We start from the raw sequence: 18312 nt of genomic DNA on the forward strand, positions 1-18312 counted from the left end.
AGGATAGGACTTGCTAGGTGCTATAAGCGAGGTGGGGGGACAGCACAGGGGAGGATGTGCGCTCCCCTTCTCTCCTCCCAGATTTCTGTGCCAATGGTGGGATGTGGGGCTGCAGCCCGGCCAGACCCAGCACCTGGCAGCGGTGAGAATGGCAGAGTTGTGTCCCCTAACTATCAGCAGTTGCGCGTCGTCTATACTAGGTGCAGTGCTGCTTTTCCACTAACTAACCTTCAGTACTGCATAGCCTGATTTTTCAACTCTGTCACGGATCATAGGTGACAGAGTGCAGTAAAAGTTTGCAGTAAAAAATGGAAAGGGACTTTCTCTTCCTTTGACAAACCCTGCTGGTTGAGTATGTGCTGACTATCTTCCTAGATCACAGGCATGGCCAGGAATTTGCAAAGGCCTCAGTAACAGCATGGCAACTAGAGTGAATTCTAAATAAGTGATAAGTCAGGCAAGCCCTGTTGATCAGACACTCCTGCACTTGCTGCAGCATGAACATCCCTGTGTTGTGACATGATGCTCAGAGATCTCCGAGCTGGGGTTAGAGGGGGCTGTGTACTGACGGAAGCATCACGCTGCACTTCAGGCTACTGTGACAGATTAACTATTTAACAAGCTTTAATGTGGCGCATTGAGTGGCTCGACCTCTCGGCAGGCAAATAAAGCAGATGATTACAGCAAGCTTCCTGCCCAGTAGAAATCACTATAATGTAAATTGGAAAGTTTGAGCTGCATTCCAGAGTAAACAGAGGCGACAGGAAGCCGTGGCGGGGAGGACCGTGTCACACGGCATGCTGGAGGAATGATTTAGGAATCGCCTACAACTCAATATGCCAGGCAGCATTCTTGGTCTCCTGTCACCTGGCAACAAGAACACACCCCTTGTGCAGACGGAGGCAAAGGGGCCCTTGGAGCACTGTCTGGTGTGCTGCAAGGGAACTGCAGCATTTTTTTTAAGAGCCTCAGCATTGCCATCTGGTTTCTTCTCGTGGAAATGCAGGGGAATTCTCAAACTGGCTGATCACTCCCTCTGGTTTGCATTGCCTACCAGGCTTTGGTTGGTATTGCACAAGGTACACTGTAACTGTAGCTCAGGACAAACATCCCAGTGTTAAAGAGCCTCTGCCATCATGCTATCACTTAGTTTTGTGGTACGCTTTTTTTTAATGATTGTTGTGCATTTAAAATTAACCATTCAGTTCCACATGATGTTCTTCTAGCTCACAGCTGCTTGTATGTGGTAGTTGGACTTTGGAGGCATAGCCAAAGATTTAAGCATATTGTTCTTCTTAGCTGGACTTTTCAAATGACTGAAAAGCTTCCCTCACTTCTAGCCATTTTCATGGTATGCAAAAAAATAAAATAAGAAAGAGACTATTTTCCTTGAGCATCTTGGCTTCTAAATACAAGACCGCGTATCTGGAATCTGCTTGACTTTGAATTCTCTTGTGCCATGTTGAATTTGGTCCAGTGTGTTGTACATTAATTTTTATTGGTTTTTTATTATAGCTGTTTTAGGAGCCACAACCTTACACATTTTTATTTAATTAGGGTTGCTGTGTTTAGATGCTCCAGTTCTGTACAAATGATACTAGATTAAGCATAATCTGGACTAACAGTTTGAGTACAATCCACCACAATCATCTTGTCACCTGAACCATAAGGTAGAAGAAATGGCCTCTGTCTTGCAACCCACAGTACATTTCAGAAAGAGGGAATTGGTATCATAAAATAAAATGATGTACGATCAAATCATAAAAGCATGAAGGAAATCCTGTGTACGAAGTGACAAATTAGCTTTATTTACACCTTGGTGAGTTGACCACTATCTAGAATACATCTACCACCACACCACCTGCTCATTAGCTTCTTTAATTGGAAATGTAAGTAATGAGGTTTTTGGTGGCTGTGGTGGGGAACCTACAGCATACAGTATTTTCTCACATAAAGTATGCACCTTTTTCCAAAACTTAGCCCCCAGAATTGGAGTGCATGTATTAAGTGAGGAAGCTGATTTTTAGACCAGGATATAGAAGCATCTTGCTTTGATTTCTTCCCCACAGTGTAGTAGTTGTTGTATTACTATTCAAGCAGCTGAGGAAGTCAGTTGACTTGTTATTAGCCTGCTGTTCTTCACTCCAGAGTTGTTAACCATCATCTCTCCTTTTTAATGGTCTTGACGTTCTACTAATTAAGCTAACCTTTCTCAAGGCAATTTTGCTCTTCCTCTTTCACAGCCTTGGAGACTTTAGCTATGTACAAAACCATAGATCTACCCGTGGAGACCAGTCATCACCAACAGCTAGGGTTTCAGCTTTAGTTAATCAGGAAAGCAAGGTGAGAGTGGAAGGTTAGGCTGCATCCCTCCTCTATGCAGCCATAACTCTGGAAACATCTTTTTTCTTCATTCTGCCTTCAAAAACAAAGCATTTATTAGATTCCAGGGTATGTTGTACGCAAAGAAAATACAGTATGTTGGGGGAAAATGGTAAAGGTGTTACTGCATATTCTGTCTGTCTAAACAAGCCAGAAATTCTTACAGGAATTAAAAAACCTTACTGCTGTTTGGAGGATGAAATGCAGCGTTTTGAACAATTCAGAATAACATTCTCTACTTGACACAAGATAAAGTCTCATGTTCAGCACTGCATGAGAGAGCCCATGATATTTTACAGCAGAACTATACTTTTAAAAATGCAAATGAATGAAGTGCACCATTATATTCACTCAACAATGCTTACAGTTTCCTTTCCCATTCTGTCTTTATAGGGCTCCGAGGGCTAATCAATCTTGGGAACACATGTTTTATGAACTGTATTGTCCAGGCACTTACCCACACTCCACTGCTGCGAGATTTCTTCCTCTCTGACAGGCACAAATGTGAAATGCAAAGTCCCAGCTCATGTCTGGTCTGTGAAATGTCTACGCTCTTTCAGGAGGTGAGTGCTGTTTGCCACTATTGTCACCTTGTAAACTCCACAGTTCTGCACTCGACCTTGTATGGAAAGGAATCGCATAGAAAATAAGTTCATCACATGATGGCAAAATATAGTGATGGAAGAATGTGAATTTATTGTCAAAAATACTTGAGTTTGATAACTCAAACCTTAGTCCTGGACTCTTTATTCAGGAAAAATTTGCTCTTGGAGCCAATGGGAGCATTGTTTGAGAGTGGACTGCAGACCAAACCTTTCCTCTTGAGGTCAATACGGTGCATCTGATCATGAAGTGCAGGTTTTAATTGGGAAACCTGGTGGGGAGGAAGGGACGGAAGACTGCAGCAGTACATTGTCTTGTGGCTTAAGGCCCTGGATTACATTTGTTAGTAAAGGTATTGTAAGGATTTTGCTAATGTACGTATGTAATTCAAAGGTTTGCTGTTCTTTCTGAACACAAAACACTACTGGCAGGAAGAAAAAGAGGAGGGGTGGAGGCGTGTTGGTGCAGTCTCTACATTGTGTCTCTTCCCTCTTTTCACGGAGACTCCTGGCTTTGCACTGGGCCTTCCTGTATAAGCCCTAATCTTTGCTGCGTGACAGGCACCGACAGACGTTTCCTTTGTGAGTCACTATTGAAGGAGCTTTATAACCGTATGAATTCTGACTGGGAAGTGTAAGGCCACGTATTTGGACTGTAGACTATTTTGATTATAGGTTTTAAAATGATTTTTTTTTTTTACCTGCCTTGTGTCTTTCCCCCTGGTGCTAGAACTGCCTTCTTGGTAAGCAACAAACCATGCTCAGACTTCCTTCCCTTCATTAAAAGATTTGGATTTTGCTGTTACAGAATACTTGTATATACCTTGTAAGGTCTGGGATGTTTGTGTACACAGTGTACTTTATATATTTGTGCTATGGCAGCTCATAAGAGGCCAGGGCACACCTCAGATGTCTTCTTCCCTGTGATCTTTCCACTGGGAACTGCAGTGGGTTTCAGTGGTACATGCAACTCTTGATGTTGTGCCAGTACAGAAAAGTATGGTTAGGAGGGAAGAAATGATTTCTGCATCAGGAGCTGTGGGTGAGATTGAGGCGGCCCAGGCAGGGATTGTTCATTTGTATGGCTGGAGTGTCATGTCTGCACTGTCCTCAAGGCAAGCCCAGGAGTCTTCCTTAGAAGCACACTCTGCCCACTTTCCTCCTGCTCAGCATGTGCTGGTGCCCGGGCAGTGTTGCCGGGTTTGCACAGCCCTCAGCAGTTGCCCAGAGCCGGCACTCAGGCTTTCTCTCGTGAGTGTACAGCTCGGGGCCATGCTCTGCTGGCCCAATTTCTGAGCTCTAACATGCTCTGACCAAGAGTGAGCCAGGAAGCCAAGCACCTTGGCAGGGCTGTGGGGTTTGGCACCAAAGCCACTGAGACATGTCCTAGGAGGCATGGCAGCGGACCAGGAGGCCATTGTGCTAGGCACTGTACAGACTCGTAGTGCAAGGTGGTCCTTCCCCAAAGAGGATTTGGATGTGTGACTCAGGAGTTTAAATGGGATTTGTGCTTCTGAATTTCTGTGGCAGCTTTTGAAATCTCGGCTTTCGTTTTTCATCGGGCAAAATCCAGGACTATGTTTCACTCGTTCTTATGTAATTCATATTTTGGAAGTTATGGTATTATGAACAAGGGCAGAGTTGCAGCAGGGTTATGTTGAGAAAATAAAGTTATTGTAAGTGATGTGGGGGCAGAGAAGATCCAGCACCTCCACCTGCAAGTAAACGTTGAAGACTCGGCCCCTTGAGAGCAGACCTGTCCTGGTGGTTACCCAATTCCAGAATATTTCCACCTGCCAGTAAATGACACTTATTATAGTATTGGCATTTATGTGATAAATCAGCACTTCCTTACGAAACCCGTTCTCCCAGTGGGAGCATTCTGAATTCCTCCAAACCCACTATGTCAACTAATGTCTCAATTGTGCTGTGAACTGGTTCTCTGAGTCCTCTCGCCCCCAGCAGGCATTCCTTTTTTTTCCTTAAGAGCCCTCTTGTTATATTTCCAATGATCAGATCTGAACACAGGAGGCCTAACCAATAGCAATTCAGTAGCATGAGCCTGCAGAATTTTTCTTGTAATTTAATTACCTGGGAAACTTCAGTTCAAATTCTATCTCCGGTTTTCAGTTTGATCTTGTTTTTACCCAGTCCTCCCACTGGGATTCACTGATGTGGTTATCTCAAGACATCTTATCCAGTGACAAACGATCAGGGCAAAGGTTAATTTCATCTTCCCTCCACCCTCCTTTCCTGAAGGTGTGATCTTATCTGAACGGAATGCCTGGACTCCAGCGAGAGCACGTGAATAAGTGCCCTGCAGGCCTGCTGCTCGGGAACTAAGGAGGCGGATATTTGCAATGCAGAAATCACAGTGAAAATTTGCTTTGTGATCTCTAAGTAAATATTGCCTGTCCCACTTTCTGGTTTCGAATCGGTTGTTTGTGTAGGTTGCTTCATGGCTTCTCCATGATAAATGTCCCTTGCATTTCTACTTTTGGGAGTCGCAAGTTCCTGCTACTTGAAATAGATTGATGGTAATGAAGGTGTTAGCTGGTTCTCAGAGTGTTCGTCAAGGAAACAGTTATTTCTCTGGAACTTCATTAAGTGCTGCTTTGCCAGTGTGTCAGACATCAAATCTTTGGTTTTTGTTTTTAAAATATATCATTGCATCAATTAAGAGTCTAATTTGTGCTGGTTTTAAAAACAAAACAAAACACATGTTCTTTTGGTGAAATAAAATGAAATCGGCTCTGTTGCCCAGAAAGATGAATGAAAAGGATTTGTGGATGGCTAATATAATGTAAGCTGGAAGGGATGAAAAACAAGATTAAAAATATATAGAATCTGCTCGTTCAGCCGGTTAGCTTAATGGATTCATGTACGACAGACACTTGTGTTTCACTTTTGGTTCACCAAAGAAAATGAGTTCAGTGATGGTCAAGTCCCTAGGGGATATTTAATCAGTTTGCTGAACGACTATACAGTATGGCATGATTAGTTGAGTGTCTCTCTCAATCTCCTCTGGCTACTGTGCAGCCGGAATAGTGGGAGTACCTGGGGTGTTGCCTCGTGCAGGACACCCACTCCAAAAGGTAAAGAACAAAGCCTTCTTATTTTCCCATCATTATTCATCCCAATAAGTCTACAAAAGATCACAATGCAAGTAGGTAAAGGGAGTTTCCAGTCAGGGGCAAGGGAGGTGGAAGAGAGAATGAGATTCATGACTTGGATGTGTTGAAATGGTATATAGGTAAAATATAAAATCAGTTTTGACTAAAAGGTAGAGAGAAAAGGGAAACGTATATTAGAGCCCTAATACCATACCATGGCGTCTGAGGATTTACTTGACGTACATTGCCTTTGATGTAGCAGTGTTGTGTTATGTCAGGTCAGGAATTAGGGGGAAAATTTAATAAAGCAAAGCAACTATGTGATTTGACACTTGATGTAGTCCTGCAGGATCCCTGAAGTTCTGTAGGTCATAATAGGAAACCCAGCTCTTGTGCCCAGGTAGTGAAAGATGGTAAATTATTGCTTCTGAAATGCATATGGAATATATTGGTATCCATGTCTGTGAAACTGAGGTCTTTCCAGTTGCTTTGAAATACTGCCCATTGATGAAGGACCTTGGATATGTTTTCATAGATTTCATAGACATTAGGGCTGGAAGGGACCTCGGGAGATCATCGAGTCCAGCCCCCTGCCCAAAGGGCAGGAAGTCAGCTGGGGTCATAGGATTTTAATTGGGTTTTAATTGAAGGATATGTATATTTTTTCCCCCTCAACGTCCCTGGTAAATTGCCTGTTCATTGAGGGGTTTTAAATTGAAAGAGAATTCACAGAGAAAGGTTTTAACTTCTCCCATTAGATTGCAGTCTAAAACTGGAGGGAAGCCTGTTAATTCTTGCTTAAAAAGCCCCGGGAATGTAAGCCAGCTGTATGATGACCATCAAACGAAATGCGGCTGTATGTTGTTGCTGAAGACTATTAGGATAAAATAGGTTGAAATCTAGAGATCCTATATATATTACTGTTATGACAACTGCAAGGAATGAGTTTAAAAACCTAACTCACATCATGGGAGCCCTTGGATCAGTCTGCTCCTGAAGCATATATTAAATAGTAAATAACCAGGTAATGTAGATGACTGCATGAATTGGTCCTGTCTAAAATCTTAAGCTATTTTAGACAAAAATTACTTTGTTTTGCTTAAAACTTGTTAAAGAACAATACTTTTCTTAAAGGTGACTCATATAGGGGGGAAAATAGGATTTGGGCATTTCTTAGATTGATCTGAACACTGAAGGGTGACAGGAGGGTTTAAAGATATGTCTTCCTACCTAATTTTTCTTCACGTGCAAACTTGCAGCCTTATCTACCATAGAAGGTGCCGTGGGCTGTTTACAGAACTATGAGACTTGTCAATCCAGCAGCCAGGAAGTGAAACCTGAGTGGGGAGGTGCCTTTATTCACACAGTTTCAAGTATTTGGGTGTGGGAAGGATATTTGCTTGCCTGTTAATTGCCATTTAACTAAAAATTTCCCACAGACAATGGAGGGAAAAGCTACCTTTTGCTAGGAACTGAATACTATCACTGCCTGGCTCAAGGTTAAGATCTCTGAAAATGTGTGATACGCATTTCTGAGTTTCTCCAAATAATCCTCCAGTAAAAGCGGGAAGATTTAGACTTGATGTGATTTCAAAGCAATTAAACAAGCCAACTTTTGCAGGTCTCTTGGAAAAGAAAGGAAAAAACAAACCTTGCAGGCCATTTTAGACATCACAAAGAGACAAAAAAAAAGACATAAATCAATGTTTTATCTTTTGTAAGTCACCTTTAAAAGTGCAGATGAGATTAAAATGTACTTATTGTTGTGACTTTTACCTGGTAGTCTCTATTAACTTTGTGGTAGTGGCTGAGCTCTGGGAGTAATATATCTACGTAAGTTTGTATGCGAAACGTCTTTTTTCCATGATCTGCTTTGCAGCAGTAACTTGAAATACTTAAAACCCTACAGGACCCGACAGTAGTTGCTATTGAAAATCTAATGATAAAATATCAAATAGCAATTGCCATATTTCCCTGAATCCAACGCAACTTTTAATTCAAGACGAGCCCCCGATAATTAGATTCTATACATGGAAAATCATAATTTAGTTTTATGTATAGAATTTAATTATTGGGGAGTCGTCTTAAATTCATCCCCCCAAAACGCCTAGGAGGGGCAAGGGGTCAGATTCCCCCCCCCCCCGCCTCCCCTGCCTGCTCCATCACTTGCCCCCTGCTGTGCCCGTGCCTGGAAGCTTGTGCCTGTGCCTGCCACCTGTTCCCCCTGCTACTTGCCTGCCCTCCCTGCCACTTGTTGCCTACCCCTGGTGCTTGCCACCCCCACTCCATGCCTACCTCCCCAGTCCCTTCCCCCCCCCCGTTCCTGTGCATGCCCTTCTGCCATCTGTCCCCCCCACACCTGGTGCTTACCCCCTCACCTCCAGCTTCTCTTACTTTCTGGGCAGCTCTGGCTCCAGGACAGTCAGCTGGAGCTGGAGCAGAGGTGCCACCTGCCCCGGGGTGGGTACTTAAAATCTCAGACAAGGCTTTTCTTCCCCATGTTGATGGGGGGGTGGACAACACCTTGTCTTGGGTTCAAGTATATAATGTATTAAATATGCAATAACACCACCCCTTTGACATCTCAATACATATTTGTATTTTTCCATAGTGAGGCTACATTTTTAAACTTTAGATACAAGCTCACAAAAGAGATTCAGCCAAAGTTAGGTTTAGAAACGCAACGATTTGTAAACCCATTCACATGGTTTGACAGTGGGCTTTGTCTGATGAATGAGTCCATTGATAGTGGGACACTTTTTGTCACATCTATTAACATTTTTTTGGAAAGAGCTCTATAAAATTAGAAAAATGAGAAGACTTACCACAACAGAAGACAGATTTTGTCTGATCTTCCAAGGATCTAAATTGGCATTTGTTCTGTGTGGTTCTGTCTTGTGTAGGGAACGTACCTCTAGGACTGCCCTTATATTGGTGCATTGTCAGTCGAAAATATCTACTAATAGTACCTATGTATTTTACTTACAACACATGTGGCTGAAGCTTTTTGCACTATACATTTACAGCACTCTGATTGGGTGTGTTTCCAGTTTCCATATGGTAATAACCAATAATTTGACAAGAGCTGCTTTTAGATTCCTTTCATCTTGATGGAGCACTGAAGAATGTAAAACCTGCTGGCAGGTCTGGTGTCTGCAGTGGAGTAATTACTGGGAGTGCTGTTGGTTAAAATGACCAGAGAGCTCTGGTACTAATTGCAAGGAGTGACAGAACAGGGAAGTTTTATTGCTGCAGTTTCCTGAATTATGTTGAACAGCAGCTGCATCAGCAGATTTCAATTACCACGCCAGCACTCCGGTCCCTCGGTGTCATTCCTGTTGGCATCAGAGCTACCTATTGATCCGTTTATTTATAGAAGGCTTTTTTGCGTCGTTTGACTGCAGCGGTATCATTTCTTGTTGATAAAATTGAGGTTTGCACAAGGAAAGAACTTCCTTTGCAAAGAAATTTGTCAGAAGCCTGGAGAATGCCATGCAGAAATGAGTAGTTAAGGATAGCTTTTTTGCTACCTTTCGCCCACACAATCTACACCCGCCCGCCACTCCCCACCTTCAGATTGTCTAGCCAGCTTTGCATCAGTGTTTGCACTTATACAGAAGTTTAAAAAGAAACCGAAAGAAAAGGAGGGAGGAGAAACTTTGAAATAAAATCATTCTTTCTTCCCACAATGATGAGGCAACAAACTTTGCTGTTATATTTTAAAAAAAATAAATATCTGCAGCTGCTCATTGTGCTTTATGTGGCTCATGAGCTTTGTGTGAAGATCATATACTGAGACATCACCAGTAATGTAGCTTAAAAGGTTTTGGCAGTCAGTTAAATGGCTTTGCTTGGAGTACCCTTATGGAGAACAACATTTCTTTAAAGGGCATGGAAGGCAGAATGGTAGGTTTTTCACTTGTTGGAAATAAAATGTTTGCTTTTTTAAATATAAAAATTCAATCCAGAATATACTAACTGAAGTAACTCTTTACTCAATACTTAGCATTCGTGTGCATGGGGAAGTAGAACAGCAACATTACATCTCAAACTATAGTACCCTGGTTCTGCTATTATAACTCCCTTGTGTGGGGTCTCTTCTTCATATACTGCTCTGGTATAGATCTGCTGGTAAATTTTCTTATGGAGACTGACAAACCTGAGCATAGCGGACATGAGATACCAAAAATTATTACATTTTGGTTTTACATTTTTGGGGAGGGTGTTAATAGCATGTCAAAGATGTTTTTTCCCCTAATTCTTTGTGACTACATAATATGCTTGTTGAACCCGTGCGTACCTACTGTTTCTTTGACCTGCAGCAAATAAGCATTAGAGCTTCTGGAGTGCAGCCCTTCTGGGTGGGACACTGTTCATCATTGAAGCTAACCCACCACAGAAAGAGGAAACTTCAGAATAGGAAATGATAGAAGTGTAAATACCTGAAGTGCATCCTATGTACTCGGTTCTAAAGCTACTTTGCATGATATGTTTTTTAAACAAAGCATTTCCGCCAAGGTCTGTCAAAATTACTAAACCGTTTCATTCAACTTTAGTTGCCTGATTCCAGTCATTAACTATGTTTGACAGTTAAATGCACAGAGAGTTTGTAACATGTTAATAATCACGACCTTTTCTTTGCTTTGAGCAGTTTTACTCTGGGCACCGATCTCCTCACATTCCATATAGGTTATTGCACCTGGTATGGACGCATGCACGGCATTTAGCAGGGTACGAGCAACAGGATGCACATGAGTTCCTTATTGCTGCATTAGACGTGCTACACAGACACTGCAAAGGTAAGGCTCATGCTATCATTCAACCCACAAGCACTGTTGAATCACAAAGAGCTATAGAGATCTGTTCCACAAGGGGATAAACAGTTTTCCATCACGGGGTACTCTTCATTTAGCAAGTTCCAATTTCAATGTGTTTTTAACTGTCTCGAATTTATTAAGCAGCCATTTCCCACTGTCAGATTAACCATACTTAAGGAAAGCAAGGGAGCGTGCATATTGGTTTGAGTCACCAGCTTCCCCCCCTTTATTTTTATTGGTTACGTGAGTCAGTATCACGTAATTTAGATTGCAGTGAAAATTCTATTTATAATGGAGGTATTTGAAACGTATTCAGTGCATCAATAAGGAACCGACCCAAATGCTCAGAAGGGGCGGCCAACTCCAGGTCCAAGACTGATCTGCTTAAATGTTTTTCCACCACAGTACTGATATACAAACACTTACAGTAGTGTGAATGGAAGACAAAACTTCCCCCTTACCTGAATAGTTATCTGTTCTGATCCTTTTCTCATAAGTGTAACAGCAGCGCGCGCGCGCGCGTGTGTGTGTGTGAGTGTGCATGCTCATATATATTCACATACACACTCATTTTTAGGGATGAAGAAAATATTTAAAGCTTACAACAACCAAATCCAATAAGAAGAGAATGTACTTTATAGTCTAGTTTGCAGGACCCTCAGTTAACTGTTTGTGGTGTATGAAATGAATGGAAAAATCCCCTGACTTCTCTGAACTTTCATCTTTCCAAGTTTTTTTTGCTGCCCATTCTGTTTAGATGCATGAGATTTTCTTGTACTTGGGGAAAAAAATACTTCAGGCTTGTTTTTTTTTAAACAGGTGTTAAATGCAGCTCTTTTTAAAGTTACAGGAATACACAGTATTTTTTTGTTTCAAAAACTCTTAAAAAATAAGTGTTTAGGTTTTACAAAGTGGAGGCTATCAAAGGAAAGACCACCAGTGCTTTTCTGAAGGTTGTTAATGTCTGGACTATATCTTTGTGATAGTGTGCACAATAATGAATGTATGTTGCTCAGATTCATAATAGGAAAGGTCTCTTTCCAAAGGTATAAATGCTTCCAAGGAGTGGGGTATGCATGTAGGAGACCGCCTTCAGAATTCTCAATCTCTCTCATTTGGCAAACATTTATAGGAATTCAATAAGCTTCATGAAACTAGCCTGGGAGCACTATAAGGAATAAGATGAATCTGAATGTTTGCTTTGTGTTGATCCCAAAGAAGCCCTCTGCAAACACAAACTTTTTTTTCTTCTCCCTTGTAAAGTTTCTGAACCATTGATTTTACAGTTTCTTCTTTGACTCTTCAGCTGTGATCTATTTTACACATTTCTTGTATATTTAGAGACAAGTCTGAATGAGTGGTAACTTTGCTCAGCTCCCCCCAACCCTCTCCCCGCCAAGCTGTAATTAAACAAAAGCTTGCAGCTGCAAACAGAGGTCACCACACCCTTCTGAAGTTTTTAATATTGAAAGTATCTGAAAAGACGTCAACAGAGGCAGTGGCTTCGTATAGTGTGCCTGCTTGATAAGTTTTATAGAACTAGCAACAGAATGAATCTTCCTGAGTTTCAACTAGTGCTGCTGAAACCTCCTGATCTGTTCAGCCTATCTGGCCTACACAAAAGCTCTCCGCCATCCTCCATCCCCCTGCTCTGGCAGAAATGCATTCAAGCCATGGCTTAGATGCTGTTGGTCTAATAGAACTTGTCCCTTCCTTGCTTCTGTGGCATCAACCAGGCAGTAAAAGTATGATAGCTGCAGAGTCCCGCTAAACTGCTCAGTGCTAAAAATGATTTTCATTGTCATTGGGTTTCAGAGCCAACATTTCATTCAGGTGAATGGGAGCCTTTCACACCCTTCCCCTTGAACTCTGCCTGTTGGGGAGGTGCCATTCACACTAAGTTGGACTGTGCTGCTTCAGTGCCAGCTTTAGTTCAGTCCCCTATAATCGTTATGCTAAGGCTCAGTATCCAAATGGGTAGACCAGACTCTGTTATAATGCTGTCAGTGATAAGAGCTAGTAGAGATGCCAGTTTAGAGGAATTCAAAAGATGTATAAACCTGAGTTTATGCAGAAGTGGAAGAATGTAGCTGATTGTAGGCATGAGTAGATTGGTTCAGCTGAGCCTACTAAACTGTTCCATGAATAAACAAGTTATTTAGCTATTTAATGCAAAACATTTTCGTTAGCTACACAATAGGAAAACCTTCTAGGTGAAGTATATAGTTGTAAGATGTTGCTAGGGAGGATGCCCATACTGAAGCTACAGTTAGCAGATAAATCCACCCTTATGCTAATGAATGCATATTCAGTATACTGGATAAACAGCTTGTAGCAATTCACCTCCAGCATTACCATCAAAATATGGTGAGTGTGCAGTTATTAACAGCAATTCATTATTCAGGGGCCCCTGCCTCTGGGCAACAATGGACCAGCAGCAACCACTACAGTTTCGGACATTGGAATCATCCAGGTGAAATTTCTTCTGCTTTTATCTGAAAATGCAGAATACCCCAATGGCTCTAGATCAGAGCATGGCAATGCTTTGATTTAGATTAAACACATTGGTCTTCCCCATCTCCTCTCCCTGGCTTCCCAGTAAAAATGAAATGCCATGACACTGTTTCATACCCAGCACAAAACTGACCAGCGGACAGGCCTATTAATGTCAAAGAAAACGGCATGTTGAGCTGTGTGGAACTGTACAGTCCCTAGTTGGAGAGATGGGGTGATTGCAGTTTCTCTGTTTTTCCACCAGGACTAAGAAGAGGTATAGGGGAAATATAAAGTTGTATATTTTAGAATGGTGTATGGGCTGCCTGGCCTTTGATGAAAGTATGGGGCATTTTTAGACTGGTCTGATGCAGTTTTCCATAGTCTTTCTAGGAAGCAGAGAATATTTGCATGGCAGTGCACTTCAGCCACGCTTCTGATCCACCCCCATGTTAGGCAGCAACCTCATAGAGCCTCATGCCAACTCTGCAGTGCCAGAAAGAGCCTCTAAGGAAGTGGGGTTCTTGAAAGTGTGTCATTTCCCAATTTAAGGCCCCTTTAAGTTGCTGGAGTGACTTGACTGAGAATCAGGTCCACTTTCCTTTCTGTGTCATTGCTTTCCATCCTGCTGTTTGAAGAGCAGCATTGATGTAGTGCAGGAGGACTGGGTTATGCTCTTTCCAGCTGGAAAGATGGATTAGCCAGAAAAAGAGCTTCTGGGAAGAAAACGGTGGTAAATTGTTGATTACACTGCTCACCCTTCCATTCTCTTACCCATCTCCAAAACATGTACACAGCTGTGTTCTTAAAAACATAAAAAACAAGTTGAAATAAGTGCTCCATTGAAGCTGCTGAAATCCATTCAGGGCACTGCTGTCTTCTACCTTGGGTTTTAAAAAAAAAGTATCCTTATTTAGGCTCTTAGCTATTATTCGCCAGAGGATGCAGACTACTAAACATCTGTGTGCTTTGTATCTGCTCACTCTGCTGTGCCAGCCCCAACTTGCCAGAATAATGTAATGGTTCAGGTGCTATAGCAAGGGTGGGCAATTATTTCAGGCGGATGGTCGCTTACTGAGTTTTGGCAAGCCATCGAGGGCCGCATAACAGGCAGCTGGGGTAGATAAATATTAATTTTCTGAACTTTTTAGGGGCCCCGTGGCCAGACAGAATGGCCTGGTAGGTCACATCTGGCCCGCAGGCCACATTTTGCCCACTCCTGTGCTATCGCGTCATTGGATTTTGACATTTGTAGGTGCTGTGGCTGGTGGCCACCTCTTCCCCTGGGCTCACTGGTAAGAGTCAGGTCCTCTATACCTACACCATATCTTACCTCCTCAAGAGGACCTAGTGGATTTAGAGCCCAGCCTGCCACAGGCAGAGTGTGACCTTGTATTTTAAACCGTGTGGCAATGATCACCCATATAGTGGGACAAATCTGAGGAGGAAACTGGGCAGGAGACCATTTCTAATCATGCCTTGCACCAATCAATGTCAGGCTTTGATCTCCATAGGAACATGTTCAACAAGCTTTGACTTAGTCTCCAAATGCCTGAGTTGAAATGGAAAAGGTACAGGAAGTTTTGCAGAGCAGTCCCCTCAGCTTCCTTGCCTAGTTTTAGACTGTTATTTACACAGCAGAGCACATGTGAAAGCACCATCTACCCTTTGCCATCACCGTACTTACGATGGCCTATGACGGGAGTTCCAAGTGCCGGGAGTTGCAGGTGGGGAAAAGTAAAAAATCCTGCCTTGTCCTGCCTGAAATCTGCAAAATTAGATTTTAGTTAACATCAGAGTGTAGCCTTAATTATTATCAGTGCTCTGGAAGAAAGCCATTTGAGAGCTCCCCTTGATAATGGAGCTGATGATGACTGAGCATTGTCTTCACCTGCTACATATCTCAGCAAGACTATCACAGAAGTCAGAAAAATGAAATAGATACTAAAAATGATCTTTTCCTCTCACTGAAAACACTGCAGCTGTACACTGCATTGGTTGCATTTTCAAACTGTTACCCAGTTGCACATAGAAAAATTCAATAAAAGTAACCATAAGGTTTGCACCCAAATTTTGTTTAGGCCAGAAACATCAAGGGATCTTTGTCAAGATTGAGAGGTCTAAAGTTGAGCCTCCTCAACATGTTTGTTTGTTTTTTGATTCTGGAAAAATTTCTCCATGCCCAGCCTTCACAGAGGCTTCTTCCTAAGTAGGAGCCAAAGTTTTCAGCTGAACCAGGGGTGTCCAGCATACAGCCCATGGAGCTGGACTTGTGGCCTGGCAGGGCAGAGTGGCCTGCCATTCAATTGTGGTTGTCAACAGGAGAGTGAGCATGGACTGACTCAGCCCTGGTTGCCGTCCAGGTGATTGCCACCGCTGTGGCCCTACCTCCCCAGCTGCTGGTCCCACCACACGCCCAGTGCTGGAGCTATCACAATGGCAGCGGCTTCAGCTTTAACATGGGACAGGAGGCAGCAGCAGCTTTGGCGTGGGGCACATGGGAGGGTTTGGAGCCCCTGCCACGTGTTCCACTACGTGTCCTTGCTGCCACCACATGTCCCAGTCCAAAGCCAGAGCTGCTGGCACAATGGCAGCTTCCTCATGCCCTGCTCTGGATCTGGCCTGCAAAGAGCCCCACAGCCAGATCTAGCCTGGGTCACAAGGTGAGTTTGACAACTCTGAGCTATGTGACTACTAACACACAACCAAAATACTAGGTCAGGGGCCAGGAGGATGCACACTGCACTGCTCCATTACATATTCTGCTGAATTGTCCCATTGTGAGGTGTCACCTGCTTCTGCAGAACAGGAAACACTCACATTGCTTCATCAAGGAGAACCTGGTAGGTCTCATTTTTATCCTACAGATCTTAATAAGATCCCGTGTTAATTTTAACTTCACTTTTTTCAATTTATTCTTGTAAAAACTAAGGTTGTGAGGCAAAGAATCTTGATACAGTTTTTCAGCCTGGCTTTATTTAAAAAAGGTAACAGGCAGTTGCTATCATCATCACTGCTGCCAATTTAATTAGCCAATCTTCTATAAATATAGCTAGAAATAGATATAAAGGTACAAGTAGTAGACTTCATGCACATTCACAGAAAATTCTGGTTTCTGAAGTAAAAGGAACTATTCAATCATGACAGTGACGGCAGAAAGCTACATTTCATCTCAGTCGAAACTCTTGAACATGAAAATCTTGTGCCTTTTTGATGCAGTTTAATCAATTCAGGTGATGTATACATGCATTCAAGTTGGTTTTGGTTTTGATTTTAAGGCCCCCAAAATGTTTTCCTGCCGTGGCTGATCTCTTTGACAAGGAATTACTGCTCTACCTAGCATGAATTGATATAGCCATCATGTAAATCTGTGAATGTGGAATTTACTGCATGATAGGATAGAAATGCTGAATACAGCCTTAACAGCACAGTCAGTGCCACTGCTAGTTTTCAGCTGCATAATATACCTCCTCGCAGCTTCTGTTACATATTGACAAGTGTGAGTAGGTGGTAGTCTTATTTTTTCCTCCCCTCCAACCAAATGTCATGGGAATTGATGTGAGTGGGTAATGCCCTTCTGTTTTGCTGTGAACAAGCTTGCAGGCTATTCTTTTGAGACCCCTCATCACTGAGCCTAATTGACTTATGTAATTGGAAAGGGAGCGTTCTTATTCTCCCGTAGGCAGAAATAACTGTCTATTAAAGGTATCCAGCGGGGGCATTACCTTAAGACCACTGAAAATCTGTAGAGGCTGTTTCTCTGCTTTTGCCTGCTCCAAAACAGAGAAGGGGGGTAAGGGGGTAATTGATTTCAGATGGTGGTATTGCAGTGACATTAATGGCCCACTATAGTTTCTGTAAAGGGAAACAGAAATGCAACTTTAAAACAGAGGTAGAATACCTTAACTCATTAACAAAAGCCTTAAAAACCTTTTAGTTAGCCTTAAAGTCTTAAAAACTGCAAATGATTTTTATAAAGGTGAACAGAGAGAGGCTTTATAATCTTTGAAGAGCTCCATGGATTGACTTTACTTTGAGCGTAATTCAAGCCTTTTTAAAAATCCTGGGGGCTGTAGGGGTTTGGTAGGACCTCGGCAGAAATTGATGTTTTAGAAGTATGAATGCTGAGTGTCTCAGGCTAGAATTGAAGCCATTCTCCATGGAGAGCACTTGGATATAAAACTGGATTTTAAATCTACTTGCAGTTGATGAAATCAGGTTTTTTTCCCCCCAAATGTCCTTTGTAAGTTGTGTGCATCCCTTTTTTGAGAATGATTTTGAAGTATCTTTTCGAGAGAAGAATGCCTCGAAGGCAGGGAGCTATCGAATCCAGAGAGTTTCCCTGAGCCAGTCAAGCTTGTCATTGTCCCAGGCAGCCCACTGTGGGAAGCAGTCCTCACCTATGCCTGTTCTTACATGTTAGCAAAGACTGGAACTGTTGTTAATTAGTCAGTGTATGTCTTCCATTTTCCAGAATTTCAGTCCAAAAATCTGTTTTCACTAATCTTGAAAGCAGTCAAAGCCAAGCAAAATATACCTCTAACATAGTCACTGTTTTGCCTGCCTTTCTGCACTTTTAGTGTGATTTTTTTTTTTTCTTTCTTGGATGGGAACTAAATATAATTAATTTCATAACAATGGCACATTTAATACTAGGTCCTCTCAGTATTTAATTTCAGAAACTAAAATAGAACTAGCTGCTAGTTCAGAAACTAGATACTCCCGGCCAAACTCATTTTGTATTTGTATTTTTTTTTTTTACCTGGGAAATACCAGGATACCTGACAGAACGTGTATTCCCAGTGTTCCAGCAGCCTCTCTAATAGAGGTTTGAAAGATTATTCAAAACTCAATTTATGAAATTTGTACTAACTGTTAAGAACAGATTCAGCCATGTGTATGTGC

The 18312-nt window shown here is 42.3% G+C and overlaps 1 protein-coding gene and 1 long non-coding RNA gene across 3 annotated transcripts in view; one reads left to right on the plus strand and one right to left on the minus strand.

Moving 5' to 3' along the window:
• USP22 (ubiquitin specific peptidase 22) overlaps nucleotides 1-18312 on the plus strand; it is a 180406-nt gene that overhangs the window by 141961 nt on the left and 20133 nt on the right. For both annotated transcript variants that reach the window (XM_090024813.1, XM_090024814.1), the window contains 2 exons: nucleotides 2776-2945; nucleotides 10749-10896. In XM_090024813.1, the coding sequence (XP_089880939.1) occupies nucleotides 2776-2945; nucleotides 10749-10896 (318 nt within the window). The remainder of the gene's footprint in view (nucleotides 1-2775; nucleotides 2946-10748; nucleotides 10897-18312) is intronic.
• Nucleotides 172-10740, minus strand: LOC149855067 (uncharacterized). Its single transcript, XR_016438808.1, has 3 exons — nucleotides 8923-10740; nucleotides 2840-3001; nucleotides 172-2419 (listed from the first exon to the last, which is right to left on the minus strand). It is a non-coding gene; the product is annotated as an uncharacterized LOC149855067 (long non-coding RNA).

Source organism: Crocodylus siamensis, chromosome 12, assembly GCF_052110815.1.
Source record: "Crocodylus siamensis isolate JL-2025a chromosome 12, ASM5211081v1, whole genome shotgun sequence".
Classification (NCBI taxonomy): Eukaryota; Metazoa; Chordata; order Crocodylia; family Crocodylidae; genus Crocodylus; species Crocodylus siamensis.